The 16,135-nt window shown below is 32.8% G+C and overlaps 1 protein-coding gene across 1 annotated transcript in view; it reads left to right on the top strand.

Moving 5' to 3' along the window:
* LOC133203444 (extracellular matrix organizing protein FRAS1-like) overlaps positions 1 to 16,135 on the top strand; it is a 46,426-nt gene that overhangs the window by 8,096 nt on the left and 22,195 nt on the right. The window contains exons 3-10 of the mRNA XM_061339226.1: positions 1,229 to 1,336; positions 3,865 to 3,954; positions 6,105 to 6,264; positions 9,183 to 9,316; positions 9,800 to 9,883; positions 11,735 to 11,845; positions 12,020 to 12,077; positions 12,171 to 12,304. Of these exons, the coding sequence (XP_061195210.1) occupies positions 1,229 to 1,336; positions 3,865 to 3,954; positions 6,105 to 6,264; positions 9,183 to 9,316; positions 9,800 to 9,883; positions 11,735 to 11,845; positions 12,020 to 12,077; positions 12,171 to 12,304 (879 nt within the window). The remainder of the gene's footprint in view (positions 1 to 1,228; positions 1,337 to 3,864; positions 3,955 to 6,104; positions 6,265 to 9,182; positions 9,317 to 9,799; positions 9,884 to 11,734; positions 11,846 to 12,019; positions 12,078 to 12,170; positions 12,305 to 16,135) is intronic.

The raw sequence follows: 16,135 nt of genomic DNA, 5'->3' as shown, positions 1-16,135 counted from the left end.
TCAAACCTCATTATCTGGAACTCGATGGGACCGAGGAAAACATCAAGATATCAGAGGATTCAAGATATCGAGGGTAAAATACTTACAGAATAAGTAGTTGGGACTTCCAAATCACTGCGACATATCCATGGTATTCGAGATATCAGTGTTCGAGATACCGAAGTTCAACTGTAGTTGTAAATATATAAAACCAATAAAAAGTACATGTAGTTCTAAATGCAGCTTACATCTTATTCATTATAATATATATTATATACTTGTACATTGTATATCATATTGTATAGAATGAAAAACTTATAAAAGAAAGAGTACATGCTAACTGATAATTTTATCTTTAGAATCACACACTGGTTGCCGGACCTCTGTACTAGTGCTAACCAATGTTTTTAGCTCTACTGGTCAGAGACCAGAAGAGCTTATGCGATAGTAAGGTGTCCATCATCCGTCCATCTGTCTGTCCGTCCGTCTGTAAACAATTTTTCAAAACACTACTCCTCCTACAGTTTTGGTCTGATTTCAATATAACTTGGCACACAAGTAGACTACACTAAGATACATAATTCTGTATATCGGTTTTTGATTTCAATGAACGGTGTTGCCATGGTTACTAAAAATAGAAATTTCTGTGAAAAACTTTCAAAATGCTACTCCTCCTACAGTTTTGGTCTGATATCAGTATAACTTGGCACACAAGTAGACTATACAAAGATACATAATTCTATATATCGGTTTTTGATTTCAATGAACAGTGTTGCCATGGTTACTAAGAGTAGAAATTTCTGTAAAAAAACTTTCAAAATGCTACTCCTCCTACAGTTTTGATCTTATTTCATTATAACTTGGCACACAAGTAGACTACACTAAGATACATAATTCTCTCTACCAGTTTTGGATTTCGATGAAAAGTGTTGCCATGGTTACTAAAAATAGAAATTTTCTTGAAATACTTTCAAAACGCTACTCCTCCTACATGATTTGTCTGATTTCAGTATAACTTGGCATACAAGTAGACTACAATGATATACATAATTGTCATTATTGCTTTTTGATTTTGTTGAATGATGTTGCCATGGTTACTTAAATAGAAATTTCTGTAAAATTATTTTAAAAGGCTACTCCTCCTACAGTTTTATTCTGATTGCAATAAATCTTGTTTTTATCCTTCAGAATCACACACTCTGGTTGTCAGACCTCTGTACTAGTGCTAACCAATGTTTTTATCCTTCAGAATCACACACTCTGGTTGCCGGACCTCTGTACTATCTGTACCTGTCTGGACCCTGTGTCTGTTTGTGAAAACGTCCGCTGCCTGAATCCAAACTGTTTCTATGCAAAGGTGAGCTATACAGGCACCAATTTAAGCCACTTTGTGTAATGTATTTTATGCTACATTTAGTATTTACTGTATAATAATGATACTCAATGAAGAAGTAGCAGACTGTGTTGTTAATTTAAAATTATTCAGATGTTTATGGAAATAAATTCAAATTTAAATGATTTACACAAGTTCATGGTTTCTTTTTGGCTAGTGTACACTAATTATGCATTCATTACCTTGGAGAAAATATGCATGTATATTTCTCAGTTTTGTGGAATTGTATTTATTAATAAATGTATTAAAAATACCACATACATGGCTACATGTACATGATTTTTTTTACGACATTTCCATTTAATAATTAAATTTTGTAAATTCTTTTGGATGGTAAATGATCTATCATGACAATGTGTCAAAGCTTTCCTGTCTCATTAGTCTAAGGTAGAATTTGAAATTTTTATTCTGTCAGGCCTGTGGCTAAAAAGTATATATGTAAAAGTGTTCAGGGGGTTACTTCATTTCTTTATACATGTATTAAAAAAAACCTCTTTTAAACTTAACTCCCCACAGACAAATGTCATGTAAGTTCATCAGTGAAGTCATAGGTAAGATGTTTCGGAACAGCCTAGAATTCCTTTGATCATTTACACTCTCACACCTGTGTCAGGTAACGATTAAATACAGGTGTAAAGTAATCCCCATGGCTGCCTGACCACTGTGTATTACCTTCTCTGTGTGATGTATTGCTATGACATGATTCCAGCAGATTCAAAATCATGTTGCACCTTTTCTATTGTTCCTCTGATGCAAGGGAGCCTCACAGTTCGAGTCAAATGTTGCCATTTCACCTCAGGCAGAAGAGATCATATTTAAGATTTATGGCTCACATAAAATTAAAGCAATCATGTCACAATGCTGGCAGTTAAAAATCTTGCTAGTGATTAATGATGCTGTATGCGTATACACTCTGTGATTATAATCTCAGAATTCCCTAAAGCTTGTAAACTACTGTTTATCCCAAAATTGTTAAAAGTATCATTTTGATAGCTTTTAGTAAATATTTGTTGGCTTACTATATATTTAGTAATTTATACCGGGTGTGTATCAATCTGATGTGAGATTAGTGTGCATTTATGATTCCATTACAGTTTAGATTTGACAGATGACAAATCATATAGGAAATGATATTTCAATAAAGGATGCAATTCATCTGTTACTGATATGATTGGGGCATTGAATGATTCTAGGTTGGTGGCCTGTGAGTCACATAAATTTGGGGTGTTACAAATGATTTACTTCATAACTTATCATATTTAGAAATCAGAGGTCATGAAGTAAGCAGATGTTCTCCTCAGAGATTTGTGAAAGTCATGTACTTTTTAGGTAATCTACCTACATCAAGGCCAAAGAATCATAGGGAATATTGTTTTCTATTTTTGTGTATCTCAAGATACATGTATGTTTATCAAAAATATATCTCTTAATATTTCTTTCGCAGTTTTCTCACTGTCCTCATTTGGTATATACGTACTCAGACAAGAGGTTAGGGCTCTCACACCACTATTTGGGAAGGGGGAAGGGCCATAAAAGTTTGGAAAATTGGTGACTTTTGTGGGAATTTTTTGGAAATCATTTTTACATTAAAATCATTGTATATTGGGCTTTTGGTGTTTTTTATCAGCTAAATTTCTGATATGCAATGCAGAAGAATGTGAGATTCAAAAGTATAGGGATGCAATGATATACAATATACATGTATAGGTATACTGTAAACCAACTATTATTTGCATCATCTTTTATTCGGATTCATCAGTTTGAAATCACGATTAATTTTCATGACTGAGGAAACATTCTCTTCAAATGCAAAGCAAAAGAAGTTTGCGGCGATTAATATTCATGAGTAAAGTAGGTCGTGAAACTCACAGATATTTCTTGCATGCAATTAAAAGTTGGTTTACAGTACATGTACTGCAATACACCCAAAAATTTTACTGCATTGTGGTACAAAATCCATATAATTTTTGTTATTTCTTTTTAAATATACCTGATAAAAGTGATTTTCCTTACTTACTTATGATGTTTTTATTGTTTTCAGAGCTTATTAAATGTTACATAAATGTATTTGTGAACTTGATGAAATAATCTACAAGTTTTATCCTTTCACATTGTTAAAGGAAGTTACAGAGACCTACAAATCACATTAAAAGTATGAAAGGTAAAATTTCATGATTTATATCATGATACATCCCCAGTGTATCATGATAGATGCACTTTAGCCATATAATTACACCTATATAGTGAGAAGCAGGTGTTGTTATTATATATCCAATTATGCATTCTTTAATATTAGTGGAAAATGACTACATGTATTGGGAAAATTAACACATTCAGCTGGGGAAAAAGGTACCTTTTTTGAATTGGGAATGGGGCCTTTGAACGGCCCCAAATATAGACAATTGAGAGTCTTGAACATTTACATTAGAATCAGTTACACAGTAGATACCCTAGAGTACTTATTAACATTTGGATGATTTTATCTTTTTCAGGGGGAATATCTACAGATTCCACATGATGGATGTTGTCCTGAGTGTGTGGGAACTTTAGCCCCTTGCCGTCAGGACTCTAAAACTTTCGCAGTAAGTATCTTTTTTCCCCCAAATATTTTTTATATTGTAGATAAAATGTAGATTTCAGATTTAAGCATTTTTTAAAAACAATTTTGCAATTTGTTTTTGTGTTATTTAATAATAATGTTTTATACTTTTCCATTATGATTGAAAAATATTTAAATTTTTCAAGAACACAAGTTTTGCAATGAGTTTTCTCAAAGGCATAGAAAGCATGAAGGATATATATATATTCATTTAGCAGTTACAAAGTAAATTCATATACTTTTCACCTAAAATAGGAAGGGTATCCTATGTAATGGACTAAATATGTTATAAATGGCATTTTCCTGTAGAAAGAAGTGATTTTTCTTATGTAAAGCCCAAATAATATTGTGTGAATACACTGTACACCTATATTTTCTATAAATATACACTTTGATTGAGTAAACATTTTATATCGTATGTGTGAAATCCCCTGACCATCTTTTTATACATGTGCAAATTACATTTGTGAAAATGGCACCACCCTTTGACACCAATAAATTATTTAACCAAAGCCTGGATATGGGACTTAGTATGCCTCTATTGAATTCATGATTACATAATGTGAGCGAATGTGCAGAAAAATCAAGTACATCTCCAATCTGATGGTAAATATAGCAGAGAAATTCCTGTCCACCCACACTTTTGTCAAAAATTTTGTGCATACAGGGCAGGTTCATGATTGTGAATTTGTTTGAACTGATTTAACGTACATCAAAGATAAAACGTGACAGGTGTTGTCACTGAGTACTAACTAAATACAGGACCTAGAACTGCACTTACTCTGAAATACCAGGCATATAATCTTTGCAATCAGCAATACATAACGATATATTAAAGTATGTACCGACACTTTACTTAGTCTTTTGTGGGTCATTTTAAATGTCACGATTTGTTATTGAATGTTTGTCTATGATCGCTCTTCAAGATTGAAGTGTCATTCTAAGGAATTTCATGCTCTTGAAATCTTGTTTGAATTGTCTGATATTGTCACAGATTTTTATAGTTTTTTTTTAAGTATCTAAATATTTTTTTGTTTTCTGTTTAATTTTTTAACTGAACTGTTATTTTTTTTTTAATCTTGATTAGTAATCAATAACACACAGGCTTTATTTCAGTAAATATCTCCAGATATTTTTATACATGTACTTTATTATGAAATGTACAAAAATTTAAATACAAATACAATTTGAAGTGTGTAATAAATATTTTCCTGAATTGTTTGCAATATTCTCTGTAAATATCAAAATCACTTGTCAGTGTAGAAAAATGACACAAGTAAATATGAAACTTTTTGGCACTGCTCCTGAACAATTTGAATATTAAGAAAAGATTTATTGATTTTATTAAATACTTCTATTTATTATGAATGATATCAAATTATAATGGGCTAGGAAATTTGAATTTGTATTCATGGGTCATTTATACAATAATGTAAATTGATCCTTAAATATGTACCATTTATCGACCATTTAAAGAGCTATAAGGCATTAAAAAAACATTAATGCAAGATGAGTGTATTTATATAGAATGTATCTGTGTAACACTTACGTGAAGAAGTACAAGAGAACTACTAAAATGCTTTATTAAAAATATCACAACTGTTAAATATGTTTTAATATGAAGTAGGGAACCTTTTGTAAGCCATACAAACTCTATTGGTGTGCTGTTTTGATCTTGAATCATGAAGATGAACCTTAAATGTTCAGTTTTGAAATTTTCAAATAAATGCTCCTTGGAAAATTCTGAATTTTACATAAAAGATTAATTCATAATATTATATGAAATGAATTTGCATAATTTGTTGTTTTGTCAAATGTTGGTATATAATGTTACATCCTCCTGTAACACCAGTAGAATTCAGTTGGAACCTCTTTTTCCCCAACCTACACACAAAATAGATTTTTCAAATTGGACAGTTTTCTTTTTACTTTTTTTCCTGTATTTTTTTTTCAGGTACCTTGTCCATTACTTTTTTAGGCTTACACCTTTTGAAAAGCAATGTGCCTGTTAAGTGATTTAAAGTTTGCTAGAGTATTGGGTTCAAGTGGCCTTGATTACGAGTCAATCTCGTTATAATATTGAAAATAAAACCTATAAGTTTTGCTAATGATTGTGTATTGTTCTGACTACAGCACAACACTGACTGGTACCCCGATCCTTGTTCTCACTGTACGTGTTGGGATGGAGATGTTACTTGTTCTGCCGTAGCCTGTCCCCGACAGAACTGTAAACCTGGGACAGTAGCCCAGACCCTCCCCGGGCAATGCTGCCCCCAGTGTATAGCCTCTGGAAGTAAGTTATATAATTATATACAGTGTATCCAATTTTCGTACAGGTCACTGGTGTACATTGATATGTAATGTATCCATTTGTTGAAAATAATTTGCAGTTAGGACTAAAGGAAATGTTGGTACAGAAGTGTTTAGGCTTATAATTGAGATCTTATGTTACTTGTAATTTCATACTTTGGTTTCCACATTTACTATCAGCATAAAAAAAATTAAATAAAAAAGACAAAACAACAAGCAAACAAACAAAACTGAAACTTTAAAAAAATCTTTATGCAGATGACTCTGCATGCTCTACCTTCATCAGACACAGTAGACATGCATAGTTCAGAAAGATGTGTGATCCATTTGATTTTTTAACTTTTTACATGTGTAACTAGGTCACTCTTGTCTAGAAGTGCCTCTGTTTCATTCTATCACAGACAAGGGTGGAACAAATTGTCAAATTCTTCATGTCTTTCACAGTGAAAAGATTCCTTATAAAACTTGAAGATTTATCATAATCAATCATATCACAACAAGCATGAAAAAAAAAAGAGTGATCGTATTAGTTGTGTGATATTTATGAGAAGATTGTTCTTTTTTTTTTAAAAAAAAAATCTTCAGTAATCTTCATGTCCTTCGAAATAATTGCTGTATACATGCCAAAATTTTGATGATTTATGTCTCATAAAACACTTGCAAAATCGAATATTATTTTATTAAATCTTTATTTAATATTAAGCATTATTTATTTTTAATTGTTTATTTACATAGGTATGGGGAAATTATTGAAATTATTAACGCAGTATAATACTGTGGTTGTTCATAATCAAGATATTTATTCAAAGCCTTGTAGCCCTCCTTTACCAAAGTTGAGTGGATGCTGCATCTAGAGATGCACTCAGTCTTGCTTGCTTTTGGTGCTGCATCTGATCTATTTTTTTTTTGGTGAATAACCAGGTAAAATGTTATGAATCAGGTTCATTTCCAGGTAATGTAATCATATTTGAACCAAACTTGCATGGAATGATGCATATAGGGATGTACACCACCAGACTTGCTTCAGATGCTGGATCTGACCTTTATTTTCTGGATGATTGGTCAGGTAAAAGTTTATGGAACAGGTCCAAGCCTACCTGGAGCCAACTTTCACAGATGATCATCTAAGGGTGCACACTACCCTGGGAGCTTCAGGTGCTGCATCTGAATTACATTCTCTGGGGGATAGAGGCAGGTTCATTCTGAAGTCACTATAAAGCCAACCGTTACCTGACTTCTGATGCCACATCTGACTGATATTTTCCAAATGATTGAACAGGTTTAGGTTTATTCTCAAGTAACTATATAAGGCTTACCTAATCCAAACTTGCATGGATATTGTATTTAGGGATGCACACTCACCTACTGTGAATGCTGCATCTGACATTTATTTCCAGGTGATTGAACAGTTTTCAGAACAGGTCCATTCCCAAGTAAGCTGTAAGTAACTAGGGTTGCGCACTACCAGACATGCTTTGGATGCTACATTGGACCTGTATGTTTCACTGAGTGACCAGATTAAAGGTTTTGGAGCAGCAGGTCCCTAAGTAACTTTAAGCCTTACCTGGACCAAACTTGATTGTATGATGCATCTTTTGACATTGTTGCAACTGATCTACATTATTTTTTTTTTAAGTGGTCAGATTTAATTCTTTTGAGCAGATTGATACCCAAAGTAATTGTGTCCTAACTTGACTAAACTTGTATAGATAATTCATGTAGAGATACACACTTCTGTCCTTGCCTTGACTAATTTTTTCTTGCTTTGAAGATGCAGCAAGTGACTTGTATTTTTAGTTGGCTAGAGAAGGGCCTTTAATGTTCATGTAATTAGTAGATCATTTGGGAAAAGACTTTGCATTATAGATAACATTCATCGAGATGAGCTTCATAATCTTTGATTACCTAATGTTTATTATTCATCTATTTCATATCAAGTACATGAAGTTTAAGGAATAAAGTATTAATGCAATATGGCTTACAAATCAATTCTGAAATCCCCCTTTTCATACTTTTATCTTTTAGACATCTTGATATTGTGAAGAGAGAGGTTATCTTTCAACATTAGTGACAGATTTTTCATTAATGTGTCATTAGGAAGGGATGAATTGGAATAATTTTGGAATAATTTGTTAGATGTATCAAGATGTGACTAATTATTGATTGGATTGGCTTCCATACATGTGCATAATCATGGAGTCTGTTCTTTTCTTACTTCCTTTTCAATCCATATGCTGCACTGAGTAATTGAATTCTTGTGATGGTGATGTATACATAGAATATCATTGTATAATCATGAGTAAGAGAAGTGATAATAAACTTCAAAAAGGGGGGGGGTTACACTTTACTGTGAATATTTTTATTATTGGTAATCAAGACATGTTGATCATGTAAATGTACCTTTTGAAACTGAAGTTTTCATCACTTGCAAAATTAAAATATTTGCTTACCGCATGAATTTTTTGTTGTTGTTGAAAATATGTATTGGCTTGAGTATTACTTTTACAGAAAGAAACTGAGAAATGACTCAAATCTGTAGATAACTTTACACAGTAAACACTGTAATAATTAAATTTTTCCTTCTAGTTAAATCTATTGTCAAACTTCCACCTAAATACCTTTGACACAGTGTGATAAGTTATGTGTTAAACTGTGTGAAATTGCTCAGAAAGTGGAAATTTAACAAGTATGAGGCAGTTTGACACCATTTATACATACATTCTCTTCATTTAAAATGACTGACGTTATAAATACAGTATACACACCTTTTTTTTGCAATTTTTAATTCTATATATGCTAAAGCTAGCAATGAAAGTTCAGAGTTTGATATGATATTAACATGCAATGCATTTTATTTGCCAATTTTAATATTTGTAAAGCTCATCTCATTTGATTTCTCAGGTTCGTGCTTAGTCGATGGTGTAACTTATGATGATGGACATGAGTGGTCTCCCCTTCCCTGTACAAAATGTGTGTGTCAAGACGGAACAGCCTCGTGTTTCCCGATACAGTGCCCCCCTCTTGTTTGTCCACCGGTAGGTGACACAAGATTTAAAGCATTCTTATTACCAGTACCTGGATCACATTTTGTTTTCTTTGTTTTGCTCAAATGCCAGTATGAAATTCCTTATAGAAAAGAAGATGTGAATATTATGTTTTTTAAATAACAAAGGTAAAAGCCGATAAACTGTTAATTTAATTTGTTTGTTTCTATGTGGGAATAAATTTTAATCACAAATGAATACCTCTAGTTTTGATATGTCATGGTTTTGATTTTAAATGTTGTTTTTGGCCATAAATTTGAATTTGATTGACGTACATCATTTGGAAGAGGTTCGGACATACATTGTATGTTATTCATTAAATTTTTGTGAGATCACTGAAGCCATAATAAAGTGATAACATGTATATTGTGAAAAAATTGCTATTAAAAACATCATGCCTTTGTATCACTTATGTCATAAAATGTATCAGTTATTAAATGTAAAGAAGTACCAATGCTCAATTTTCTTAACTAGGGCCAGTATATTGAAAGAGGTCCTCATTCTTGCTGTCCTGTATGCAAATCTAAGATGTGTTCGGATAGAATCAAGCAATACCAGGTACCTTGTGTATCCAATTATAATCCAAATGAAGTTTTTGGCACCTCTAGATCATATTTTATTTGAGTTAATGGCAAACATTAAAAAAATTGGTATTTTATGGTGATGATTTCTGTGTGAAATGCAATATTTTACATCAAAGTGTTCTTGAAACACAGTCTGTGTTAATTTCATCCAGTTTCCTTTTTAATGACCTTTCAGTCAAAGGCTACTTTGTTTTTACATAGCTAGCATTCTCAGACCTTTTGACCTGATTTGAGTGACGAGTGTGACTTTTGACAATAAGAGTCACAGAGTATATGTTTTTTCTGTGTTGTTTAAGCTTTAAGAAAATCTCCATGCTGATAATTTTGATAGCTCTGTTTAATACATTCAGGCTACTGATTTCTTATCTTGATTGTTGAAAAGTAACCTGCCCCTGTTTTTAAGTATAGAATTGACAGGTAATTTTTGATAAACATCAAGAATACCTATGAAAATTAGCTTCTGAAAGTTCTCATATTTTCTCTGTTTAATCAAGGATAAAACATAAACTGTATACAAAACGACAAATCAGAAGTTTACTAAAATACCTTTATTACTATCTGGGTGCATAGTAATTTTGATGTGTTGAATTTGATATGATCCAACAAGAATTAATTGATAAAGACAAAAGTGATTTTCTGAGAATGTGCTTATTTTTTGCAGAGGGCAGAAGTGCTTGAGTATTTTCCGTGAGAATACTGTTCAGTTTGAAGGGCTGTTGATAAGAAATCTGATACAAAAGTGATTTATTGAATGAACCTATGTTATTATATTTGATTCAAAAAAAAATTCTGAGTTATTTAAATTCACACTGCAGGCATACATGTAATGTCACGATGATGCCTATGAATGTTATCATACTACATGTACAACTAGGATGGGGTTGATCTTTTGAATCAATTTTTTATGCAATAATATTTGGGCGTTTTCACATCTGAGAAACATGTTTGCTTTTGACAAGATTTTTAAAAGAAGATTGTTCATTGAATTTACAAAGAATGAAATGCATTTTGCTTTCAATTGAGTGTTAAATTCTGTGTTTGATCATGCAGAGTCAGATCACTGGTGTCAAATGACGTCTGGTCTGCTCCTAATGATAGCTCAATAGGAACTGGGAGTAAAATGGGTAATTTTTATGAGGGAAAATCTTTATGAACGATACCAAAAATAACCATTTTTTTTCTATTATTATCACATGAAATGTGTACCTACATAAATATAAGAATGGTGTACATGAAAGAATGCACACCTAAAGAAAGAATGTGTATCTATCACACAAGTTAGGACTATAAAGGAATGTGACCTCACCTAATTTTCCACCTAAAATGTTACATGGGATTTTGTTTTAAATTAATCAGCTGTAGGTTTGTTTCTGTCAAGTTTATGATTGATAGAGATGAGAAAAAAAACTGGGAATTAAATCTTTCTTTTATAGCCAGAATATATATAGCCCCCAACACAATTCCACAACATATAACTTTCAGTATCATAATTAAATGTTGAGTCCTAGTACAAATTTGGAATGTATTTCAAAAATAATTTGTCTATAAAATCAGTTTTTCCCCGAAACATATGTTTCAGGCATTCAAAAAAATTTCCCTGGTTAATATATCCAATGAGTAAGACATTTAATTGTCTTATTGAAAAAGTTAATTAAGATGACAAAGTGCCAGAAACAGAAAAAAATCCATACATTCTGTGTGGGAAAAATAATTTAATTGATTAAAAAAAAAAATTTTGATCAGAGATTTTATAGATATATGGAAAATATGATGTATTTTTGTGTAATGTACACATTTCCTGAAATAACTTGTTATCTATGTTAAGAATAATGAAAGCTGGCAGAAGGATGAATGCACATTTTGCACCTGTCTACAAGGGGAGACCGTTTGCAGGAAAGAAGAATGTGTGGATCCAAAAGAGCTGGAATGTGGCAAAGTACGTCCCCAGAATACATTGAACATTTAACATTTTTTGCAAAAATAAATCACTTGACAAAAATTATAGAATTGGCAATTAATTTCAAATTTAGTCTTAGATTTTCATATTGTTTTATTATCAAATTACAATACTCTTGATTTGAATTTTTCTTTTAAATTTTTTTTTCAAAAGAGTGAGAGAAAAGTGAGAAGACCTGGAGAATGTTGCATTGAGTGTGTCAGTCGACAGGGTAAGTTTATTTGTGACAGTGCATTCTGCAGCATTTTTGAAGAATGGTGTTTGAAAAGCAAGGAAATGTACTTTTATTTATTATTTTACATAGATTCGTGCAAGTCTGAAATACCTATTCGATACCACGGTGATGTGTGGAACATTTCTGCTTGTGAATTCTGTTTGTGTGAGAATGGTCAAGTCCACTGTCATAAGGCCATGTGTGAACCACTCATCTGTGAATTAGTAAGATTATGTATCATATGATGAAAACAAGTTCTAGTAGGAATTTTTTTTGTGACACATGCAATGGTTTCAAACTGTATATGAAAATTTTAATGGGGACTTGTAATTAGTCCAAGGACAAATACAAATTCAGCAATATTCTTGACTTTGGCATTTATCCTTAACCCTTTAACTACCAGAGATTTCGCATTTTTTCTGCAAAACTGCATAAAAATTTCAAATTGAAATTTTAACATTTTCTAGTCACTTTTGCAAAAAGCAACCTATACATTTTCTGAAAAATAAAATCTTAAAGTCTTTAATTATGCAGATTAAATGACGTCGTGGTTGCCATGGCAACGAATGAGGCCCATAATTGCCAAAATATGTGTTTTTCCCCTTTTTCATCCCAGAAATACAAACAAATTTACATATAATGTTTCCATAACAGAGGATTTAGTGATACTATTAAAACAAAGCATGCAGTCAATTAGTTTTTAGTTATACTGGTCAACTTTATTTGATATAGGAAGAGTTTATACAATCACACAATGTCTGTCATCCTTAAAGACTTTGGCTTTACAGCTGTCTGATTGTCGTAATTATAAGCAATTTTCAAATCGCTTTCCCTCCTACAGTTTTTGCCTGACTTCAATAAAATTTGGTACACATGTAGAGTATACTAAAACACAAAACTCTTTATTTTAGTATTTTTATTTCAATGAACAGTGTTGCTATGGTAACAAAAATAGTAATTTTGAGAATGGGGCTTCCTAATAGACACGGGTATACTATATTCAGTAATTTACAAATCGCTTTCCCTCCTACAGTTTTTGCCTGACTTCAATAAAATTTGGTACACATGTAAAGTACAGTAAGATACAGTATTCTTTATTTTAGTTTTTTTTTTTCAAGAGTGTTGCCATGGTTACAAAAATAGCAATTTTGAGAAGGGAACTTTCTAACAAACATGGGTATACTATATTCAACGTCATGGTATACATTAAAATTACAAATATCAACGTTACAAAAATGGACATCTATAAAACGTTGGTCGAAGTGAGAGGAGGAGAGATTTTGCTGAACTTTGTCTCTTATTCGTTTGTTAAATGTTGCTTTGATGTCCTCGGAATCATGCGAGAAAATATTTAACCTTAAATACCGTTTTTCTCTTCTTTTTGGAAAACCCACTTGTTTCAGAAGAAACAATGCCCAGTTGTTTTTTATATCAAATGGGCCCCCATTTACTTCAGTAGAGTTTTATCATTGAATAAAATTACTTGCCTGGTTCCAGCGACCTGCATTTGAGAATTCACAACACCCTGATATGTACTCAAACATACAATATCACTAGTTCATCATTAAGTTTTAAAAGACAGCCATGGGGAGAGTATGGTAAAGAACTACGCACACTAACTCTCGATTCCAACTTAATTTTACACGCCTTAATTCAATAAAATTGACTCTTTTTTTTATTGCAAACAAGAGTTCACTAGTGATTGAATTATATTATAAATGTATTGTCATATTGTAATTTTTGAATTTACCGGGTGGAAGTAAATACAACAAATTACACTATGACAACTTGTTATATTGTAATTTTTAGCTAACCTAAGTGTGCATTTACCGTTCACGGTAGCTCAGTCGGTAGAGCGTTAGCTCCGTGATACGGAGGTTGTGAGTTCGAATCTCGGCCGCGACTGAACTAAGTCGATAAAAAAAATGGGTAGTAACTCTTCCTTCGCTGGGCTCTCGGAACTTTGAAGTGAAAGTTGCGGGTCCTTCGGATGAGCCCTTAAAAACCGAGGCCCCGTTGCCACGATAAAGATCCCTCACTGCTCAATGGCCCTGAGTCAAAATTTGAAGCTCTTCTCCGTTATATGGCGACGTCTTTATATGAGTGAAAAATTCTCGAATGGGACGTAAAACAACATACAATCAATCAATCTATCAATCATCAAGTGAGCTTTTCTGATCAAAGAGTGTCGGGCGTCCGTCTGTCGTCTGTAGTCTGTAAACTTTTCACATTTTCGACCTCTTCTCAAGAACCATCGGACCAATTTCAACCAAACTTGCTACAAAGCATCCTTGGGTGAAGGGAATTTAAGTTTGTTCACAGGAAGTACCGCGTCGTCTTTCAAAGGGAGATAATTAAGAATTTATGAAAATCTGGTGGCATCATTTAAAAATCTACTTCTCAAGAACCACTGGACAAGGAAAAATGAAACTTATGTGAAAGCTTCATTACATACTGTAGATTCAAGTTTTTTATATCATGACCCCTGGGGGTAGGGCAGGGCCACAAGAGGGGGTCAAGTCTTACATAGGAATATATAGGTGTAATGGTTAAGGGGCATATTCAAGTAAAACGCAATGAAGACCTCAAATAATGGAATGACCTGACAACCCTTGGAATGGACTAGCCAAACCAAAGGGTATATAAGGCAAAGCTTTGAGAAAGTCAGGCATTCAGAAGCTAGCAGAAGAAGTTTGATGCTGAATGAGCAATAAAGAAGTTAAGGTATTCCATCCCTAATAGCAACAGATTCAATGAAATTGAATACACAACAGAGGAGTAGGTGTTTAATATTCACTAGATTTTGACATAATAACCATTTATTACTATTACATGTAAGGGTGGAATGTGTCTAATTTTTGACCTTGACTTTTGGTAAGGGTTATCTCCCTCTGTTTTTAATCACTGGAAAAAATCTATTATAAAAAAAACTCATCAGGTAAAAAAAAATCGTTTTCAATTGTCGTTCTATTTCTGATGTTTTAATGCATCTTTCCACCACAGTATTTATAAATATTCATATTATTTGAATATTTATTTTTAAAAGAAATTGTCTGTCCCATAGATTTCAATACAATTTTTGTTAATTAATTACTGCTTAGTTAATTAAATTTTTGAAACTATCTCTTAATAAATCCTTTTCTATTGTGAAATGCTTTTACATTGGAAATATCTTTAAAATCTTCTCAAGAACAATTTAGCCATTATTAGTCATATTTATACAGAAGTAACCTTAGGTATTGTAGAATCAAATTTGTTCAAATCATGGGGGCACAACAGGGGGTCAGTTAGGTTTTGCATAAGAAAAAAAATATAGGAATCATCTTGAAAAAATCTTTTGCTCAATAACAGCAAAGCCATGATTAGTCATTATTATTGTAAAAACATCCTCAGGAAGTGTTGCTTCAAATTTGTTCAAATTTATGGTGGGTAGTGTGGGACCACAAAGAGAAATCAGAGTTTTGCATAGGAAAACATAGGATTGATTGATTGTATTTTGTTTTACGTCCCGTTCAAGAATTTTTCACTCATAAGAGACGTCACCATATACCGGTGAAGGGCTTCAAATTTAGACCTTTCCTCGGCTGAGTGCCGAGGGCCATTGAGCAGTGAGGGATCTTCATTGTGCCTACGCCTGCTGTAACACAGGGCCTCGGTTATTAAGGTCTCATCTGAAGGACCCTCAACTTTCACTTCAAAGTGCTGAGCGCTTGGCGAAGGTACAGTCGCTACCTATTTTTTATCGACTTAGGCCAGTCACGGCTGAAGCTCGAACCCCTTACCTTCCAATCACGGAGCGAGAGCTCTAAAGAATATTTTCCGTGAGGGTGGAAAACTTAGGAAAAAAATCTTTCAAATTCTTCTGTTTAAGAACAGCAAAGCCATGATTAGTAATATTGATATGGAAGCATCCTGAGGTAATTTAAATTAAAGTTTGCCCCCCCTTTCCCCGTTCAATACTGAGCTGATTTCTACTTCTTCCTAGCCGATGAGCTCAGGTGAGCGATGTGGCCCATGGGCCTCTTGTTAACTACCACCCGGTAAATTAAAAAATT

The sequence above is a fragment of the Saccostrea echinata genome, unplaced genomic scaffold, assembly GCF_033153115.1.
Source record: "Saccostrea echinata isolate AGI-Se365-2 ecotype Australia unplaced genomic scaffold, CSIRO_AGI_Sech_v1 ptg000002l, whole genome shotgun sequence".
Taxonomy (NCBI): Eukaryota; Metazoa; Mollusca; class Bivalvia; order Ostreida; family Ostreidae; genus Saccostrea; species Saccostrea echinata.
Note: the sequence above shows the minus strand (reverse complement) of the source record. Positions and strands in the feature narration are given on the sequence as shown.